At 52.8% G+C, this 7185-nt stretch overlaps 1 protein-coding gene across 3 annotated transcripts in view; it reads left to right on the top strand.

Moving 5' to 3' along the window:
- The first annotated feature begins 861 nt into the window (after nt 1-861).
- The window catches only part of DZIP1 (DAZ interacting zinc finger protein 1), a 43512-nt gene continuing 37188 nt past the window's right edge, over nt 862-7185 (top strand). For 2 of the 3 annotated variants that reach the window (XM_054188110.1, XM_054188108.1), the window contains exons 1-3: nt 862-984; nt 5460-5554; nt 7070-7139. In XM_054188110.1, the coding sequence (XP_054044085.1) occupies nt 7137-7139 (3 nt within the window). In that variant the 5' untranslated portion in view covers nt 862-984; nt 5460-5554; nt 7070-7136. The remainder of the gene's footprint in view (nt 985-5459; nt 5555-7069; nt 7140-7185) is intronic. The other variant, XM_054188109.1, reaches the window with a different exon arrangement.

Here is a 7185-nt window from a genome sequence, read left to right as displayed (position 1 = left end):
GGAGGGCCACGAAGATGATGAGAGGGCTGGAGCACCTCTGCTGTGAGAACAGGCTGAGAGAGTTGGGGTTGTTCAGCCTGGAGAAGAGAAGGCTCTGGGGAGACCTTATAGCAGCCTTTCAGTACCTAAAGGGGGCCTACAGGAGAGATGGGGAGGGACTCTTTATCAGGGAGTGTAGTGATAGGATGAGGGGTAATGGCTTCAGACTGGAAGGGGGGAGATTTATATTAGATATCAGGAAGAAATTTTTCACTCTGAGGATGCTGAGGCAGTGGAACAGGTTGCCCAGAGAAGCTGTGGCTGCCCCATCCCTGGAAGTGTTCAAGGCCAGGCTGGATGGGGCTTTGAGCAGCCTGGTCTAGTGGGAGGTGTCCCTGCCCATGGCAGGGGGGTGGAACTAGGCGTCCAACTCTAACCATTCTATGATTCTATGAAATTTTCCTCTTTGCCACAAAGCAGTTATTTTGGCGAAACCACAATGCAAAACCTTGCAGGGAAGAGGAAGAACATTAGGAGGACCTGATGCAATCTGCAGCCCTTGTACCGGTTCCAGCTGCGCGACAGGATGTACGCCTTCATTGAACCCAATCTCTCCAGCTAAGACACCTGCAGGGAATCCTGCTCCCGCCTTATACCCTCTCACTGGCACTCGGTGTCCTCTTGTTGTGGCACGCTTCGGGAAAACACTCATGGAAGAGCCACCCCCCGCCTCCGGGAGTTAACACGACACTCACTGCAGTCCCCCGAGGTCCCCCCTCCAGATCCCTCCCCACGCGCCGCCGCCCCGGCTCATCCTCCGCCGCCGCGGGGAGGCGGGCGCCGCAGGGGGACGGGGGAGGCGAGGAGGGGGAGGCGGCGGAGGGCAGCTGCCTCCCTCCGCGGCACGCACCAGTAACCGCCCGGGTCGGGGGCGGGGAGCGTGCGCAGCCCCGCCGCCCCTCCGCGCCCGACGGCGGGGAACCGCGCTCCGCCGAGCAGCCTGAGGTGAGCGGAGGGGCTTCCCCCCCTTCTCCCCCGCCCCGCCGGGCCGGGCAGCCGCTGTGGGGCAGGGGGGTGAGGGGAGGGAAGCGCTCGGCGGGGCCTCTCCTGAGGGGAAGGCGGGAGGGAGCGGGGGAGGGAGGCCGCTCTCCCAAGCGGAGCCGGAGGTTTTGGCTGGGAGATGGAGCCCGGCTTCGGGCCTCCCGCAGGCCCGGCCCTTCTCGGCCGGCTCCCGCGGCACACCGCCGGGCCCGGGCCTGGCCTGAGGGCACAGCCCGGGGGGTGAAACGCCGCTTTTCCCCCTCTGGCAGCCAGCCCGGTGGTAACGGGTGTGCGGGGGAGCAGGGCCTCCGCCGCCGGCCGCCACCCTCCAGTCACGGCGGTGCCACCCCGAACTCAGGCGGCCCCGCAGGGTGGGATCAGGGCAATCCCAAGCACAGGTACAGGCTGGGCGGAGAATGGCTTGAGAGCAGCCCTGAGGAGAGGGGCTTGCGGGTGTTGGTGGGTGTTGGTGGGTGAGAAGCTCAACATGAGCCAGCAACGTGCGCTGGCAGCCCAGAAAGCCAACGGCATCCTGGGCTGCATCAAAAGCAGCGTGGCCAGCAGGGCGAGGGAGGGGATTCTGCCCCTCTGCTCTGCTGTGGTGAGACCCCACCTGAAGTACTGCGTCCAGCTCTGGAGCCCTCAGCACAAGGAGGACATGGACCTGTTGGAGCGGGTCCAGCAGAGGGTTACAAAAACGATCAGAAGGCTGGGGCACCTCTGCTATGAGGATAGACTGAGAGAGCTGGGGTTGTTCAGCCTGGAGAAGAGAAGGCTCCGGGGAGACCTTATAGCGGCCTTCCAGTACCTAAAGGGGGCCTACAGGAGAGATGGGGAGGGACATTTACAAGGGCATGTAGTGATAGGACAAGGGGTAGCAGTTTTAAACTGAAAGAGGGGAAATTTATATTAGATATTAGGAAGGAATTCTTTACTGTGAGGGTGGTGAGACACTGGAGCAGGTTGCCCAGGAAAGCTGTGGCTGCCCCATCCCTGGAGGTGTTCAAGGCCAGGCTGGATGGGGCTTTGAGCAGCCTGGTCTAGTGGGAGGTGTCCCTGCCCATGGCAGGAGGGTTGGAACTAGGTGATCTTTAAGGTGCCTTCCAATCCAAACCATTCTATGATTCTGTGACAGCCCCAACTTCTACCTGGGCGCAGCTCCTAGGGTGGTGTGAATCTGGCAGAAAGAAAGGAAAGAAGGTGGTGGAGCAGGGCTGCCTCTGCCCGTACGTGCTCTTTCTGCCACCATTGAGATACCTGGGCAGCTGGTGCTTCTCCTCCACTTAGTGATGCATGGCTGCCAGGTCACCTTCAGTTAAAGCATGCTTAGTTGGAGCTGCATGAAACTCCATGTGGATATTCCTAACTAAATACATCAGTCGAGCAAATAAGCATATCCACGGGTTTGGTTTAACTTTGCTGGCTTTAAATAACGGATTTTTTTTCATTAAACCCATGCATCTGTGAGTTGAAGACTTACCATATGTGTGCTTTTTCAGGCTCTGCTTGACACACAAATTGATAGTTCACGAAACTCATGTGTTTTCTATGAAAAAAAATTCCTTCTAAGTAATAAACAATAGGACAAGAGGAAATGGTCTCAGGTTGCACCAGTGGAGGTTTAGATGGATATTAGGAAAAATTTCTTCACCAAAAGGATTGTCAAGCCCAGGGAAGTGGTGGAATTGCCATCCCTGGAGGTATTTAAAAGACAGGTAGATGTGGTGCTTAGGGATATAGTTTAGTGGTGGACTTGGTAGTGTTAGGCTGATGGTTGGACTTGATGATCTTAAAGGTCCCTTCCAACCTAGATGATTCTATGATTCTATTCTAAATAGATAGAGCAGATCTTTGGGAGATAGATTTCATTATGTACAACCTAACAGTTCCTTTGACTAGGAAGAGTATCCAAATACAAGTTTTCAAGGTGTTTTAAGGAACTCAGCATGAACATTTTGGACAGTAGTCAGTATTTGGGGCATTTTTAAAAAACCTAGCTGCTTACAAATAGAAGTATATTTATACACTAAATGGAAGTGAGTCTGCAGTATATTAGGAATAGCTCTAAAGCAGATTAGCGGTATATTTCTTAATACTTGAGGAGTCAGAGCAGTGCAAAGTTCAGTGGTAAATCAAGCAAATCTATATTTGTTATGTATAAAAAATGTTAAACAAATTTCTTTGAAGGTAGCAATTGCTGGAGGCCCCATTCGTGGAAAATGAGGTGGCAAAAATGTCACCCTTGCAGGAGAAGGCTGCAATGTTACGAACACCACACAGTATCTTTCTAAATTACAAAAAATGTCATGGTAAGTGACGTAAGAATCTGAATGGAAGAGGTACTGAGCCTTATGTATTGCAGTAAAGTGTGGCCAGTAGGCTTAAGGTTAAAGGTCCAAAAAGCAAGTTGTAGCGCCAAGTATTTTGGAAGATTGCCTGCCAGGGTGGCTCGAGCCAACAAGCAGGAGGGCTCACTGTCCTGTGTTCATGTTACTACCTTCTCTGTTCAAACTTCCAATACATTGAAATTAATTTTTTAGATTAATGAAACCTTGCGCTGGGCCTAGATACGTTCTTGGAAAGGTTGATTTTCAACCTTTTTACAGAAATGGGGAAGACAGAAGGGTGACACTTTTCTCTGTGTGGATAAAGCAGGAGAGGAGTCCTTGTGGTTCTCTGGGGGTATGAAAAGACAGGCATTTCCTCCAGTTTTCCCTTTGTGCAGGGGTAGGTGTGAGTGTGAAGGGTGGGAGAGGCTGGTAAGAGTTGGACCCTGGGATGCTGAAGTGCGTGATCTGAGGCTGATTTGTGTCTCTCTGACACTGGCTGGGATAAGGTTTTGGTAGCTGAGGGCTGGAGGAAATGCTTGCGTCTCTGCTGTGAAGCAGAGGTGTGTCCAGTGGTCATTGTTTTTGGGTGCGCTGACTGCAAGGAAGACACCTCTGCTGCAGGTGTTCAGTACCAGACCCCCATTTCTTCCTGTCAGAGGTCCATCTTTTTAGCGCTTCAGTCTGTTATGTGCCCGCGTTTCCTGCAGGAGGAAAGGGGATGTGCAGCCTTGTCACCTCCTGACACCAAGTGAGAAAGTAGCCAGTGAGTACGGAGGTATGGAGAGCAGACTGTTCATGGAGAGCACCACAGAGTAGCTGTCCCAGGGCTTGGCCTGACCATAGGTTGGGTGTATATGCTGGGATGCATCAAACGCAGTATCACCAGCCAGTCAAAAGAGGTGATTATCCCGCTGTACTCAGCATTGGTGCAGCCTCACCTTGAGTACTGTGTGCAGTTCCGGGCCCCACAGTTTAAGAAGGATGTGAAGGTCCTCGAATTCGTCCAGAGGAGGGCAACAAAGCTGGTGAAAGGGCTGGAAGGAATGTCTTATGAGGAGCAGCTAAGGACTTCTAGTTTGGAGAAAAGGAGGCTGAGAGGTGACCTCATTGCTCTCTACAGCTTCCTGAGGAGGGGAAGCGGAGAAGGAGGTGCTGAGCCCTTCTCCCTGGGATCCAGTGACAGGACATGTGGGAATGGTTCAAAGCTGCCTGAGGGGAGGTTTAGACTGGACATTAGGAAGGATTTCTATACTAAGAGGGTGGTCAAACACTGGAACAGGCTTCCTAGAGAGGTGGTCGATGCCCCAAACCTATCAGTGTTTAAGAGGCATTTGGACAATGCCCTTAACAACATGCTTTACCTTTTGGTCAGCCCTGAATTGGTCAGGCAGTTGGATTAGGTGATTGTTGTAGGTCCCTTCCAACTGAAATTATGCTATCCTATCCTATCCAGTCAACCTATGTCTGCTAATATGAGGGGAATTAAGTGAGACAGGTTTGTATCCAGTGTATTTTGTTCTATCAATTCATGTATGTGGGAAAATCAAACAAGCTTTTTTGCATAACAACTGACGTAAAAACCTACATAAAACTAAGAGCTTGTAATTTGTGAGGGAAAATGGTCCTTGCATTAGTGCATATAACAACATTGTTGGTGTTTGCGTGGAAGATGTATGTTGTGAGTAATAGCAGACATGTTACTGTTTATATTAGAAAGGGCAATATTAAAAATGCAGATGAGAGGTGAGGTTCATTGTAAGTTCCTAGGAGACGAATGGAGGAAAATATTGAGGGGGAGCCTGAGGGATGTGGCGACACTGAAAGGGGACAGAAGAGGACTACAAGATGCTTAAGGGTCTACAGCACAGGACCTACAATAAGAGGTTGAGGGGGCTGGGCTTCTTTAGTGTGGTGAAGAGAAGGCAAGGGGCACTCTAATAACGGCCTACAGCTACTTGAAAAACAGTTGCAAAAATGCCAGAACCATTTTTTTCTTGGTAGTAGCAGATACTCAGTGAGATATTAGGGAAAATGTTTTCATCAGGAGGACAGCACAGCCATGTAACAGGTTGCCCAGAAAGGTCATGGACTGTTTGTTCATCTTTAAAGCCACAGGTGATGTGAACTAGTGTTGGTGACAGCCCTGCGTTGAGCAGAAAGTTGGACTAGATGATCACCAGAGGACCCTTGTGAACAAAATTTCTGTGAGTCTATGGTACATGATGTAGGAGCGTATGGAATGGAGTGTATGATCAAGTATATATTGTGTGAATGTTCTTGGAGAGGTGTGTATCTACGAATGACCAGGAGGATGAGGAACTGAAGCATCTGTGGAAGGGACTGAAAAGCCAGGTAGGTATAAACATAGGACATGGTGGTAATGCAGGGGCAGTCTAGGGGGCTGAAATATTAAGAAGAGGTAACAGGAAGAGCAGGTTTTTGGAGAAGATAGTAAGGATGAGCAGGGAATAGGATAATTTTGTACGATGGAGTAGAAGGATGCTCCTGCCTGGGGACAGACTTTGAAGCAACTGAGCAGGATCAGGGCAATGGGAACACCAAGCTGGGAGTACTAGGAATTGTGGTGAGGCAGGGAGATGGACACCAGTTGTTGGTTGCCTTTGAAGAAAAGTATTTGAGCATGGGGTGGTGAAGTAGGTAATATACGCAAGCCAGGAGATGCTTTGTGGGAATAAAGTGTTTGGGATTGGTGGAGCAAGGCAGGAGTGACAGGCAGGCATGGCAAGGTTGTAGGGTTATATGGTTGTAAGAGGTGGTCCTGGTGCCTGGTGATACTAGGCGGAGGGGTGTTGGTGTGATGAGTGAGGAGAGCATCTGGAAGCGGCATGCAAAGGGTGTATGGCTGCATTAGGGTGAGGAAAGTGTGTGAAAGCGCCTGGCAGGAGATTGGTGTGCCGTGTTGGGAGGGTATGGAGTTGCACTGCAGAGATTGCATGGAGCTACCAGCTGAGGCACACGGGGGTGCAGCAGCATGAAGATGTACAGAGAAATAGCATACGTACCATGTGCTGATGGTGGGGAGGTGACAGGTGTCACCGCATCTGGGAGATGAGCAGGTGAGGCTGGAGAAGGGCATAAAACAGCAAGGAGGGGTAGAGGAGTGAGAATAGTCATGGTGGTGGAGAGAGAACGGCCTGTGAGTAAGGAGCGGCGTAGAGGAGGGTTGGGGTGGTGGGTGGGGAGGCACGGTGTGGTGAAGTGAAATGGGTCTATAGGGTGCCATGTATAGAATTCTGTGGTGAAGTGAAAGGAGTCTGTAGGGTGCCACGTATAGACTTCTGCAGTGAAGGGAATGTGGAGAGAGAAGACATACGCTGTGTAGCTGTGGTGAGGCGTAGCTGAGGGTACGTTTGTAGCTGTGAGTAACGCGTGGAGATGGTGAAGGACGTACCGGTACGAGCGTTCGGAGGCAGGGGGAGCACCGGGACCCGCGGGAGCGAGCTAAGGATCACGGCTCTGCCCGGCCAACGCGGAGGCACCGGGGAAAGAAGCTGCCGGGAGGGGGAAGCGGGCGGGATTCGCACCGCGCAGGGAGCCGAGTCCCCGCGGTGGGACGCGGCTGCCGCCGCCTGTGCCGGCGTGCCACCCCCGGGCGGGCCGGGCCGGGCCGGGCGCAGGGAAGGCGACGTGTCGTGGAGCGGTGGGGAGGGCGAGGGGCGGCGCGGCCGGGCCTCACTCCCGCCTCCCCCCCCGCGCAGGCCGTGGCTGCCATAGCGACACGGAGGACGCCGGCGCCCAGCGGAGCCCGAGGGACGGAGCCCCGGCATGGTGAGCGCCGGGGACGGGGGGAGTGAGGGAGGAAGGGCTGGGTGCC

The sequence above is a fragment of the Rissa tridactyla genome, chromosome 1 (genome assembly GCF_028500815.1).
Source record: "Rissa tridactyla isolate bRisTri1 chromosome 1, bRisTri1.patW.cur.20221130, whole genome shotgun sequence".
NCBI lineage: Eukaryota > Metazoa > Chordata > Aves > Charadriiformes > Laridae > Rissa > Rissa tridactyla.
The sequence above is the reverse complement of the archived record's forward strand: the minus strand, read 5'-3'. Positions and strand labels throughout refer to the sequence as shown.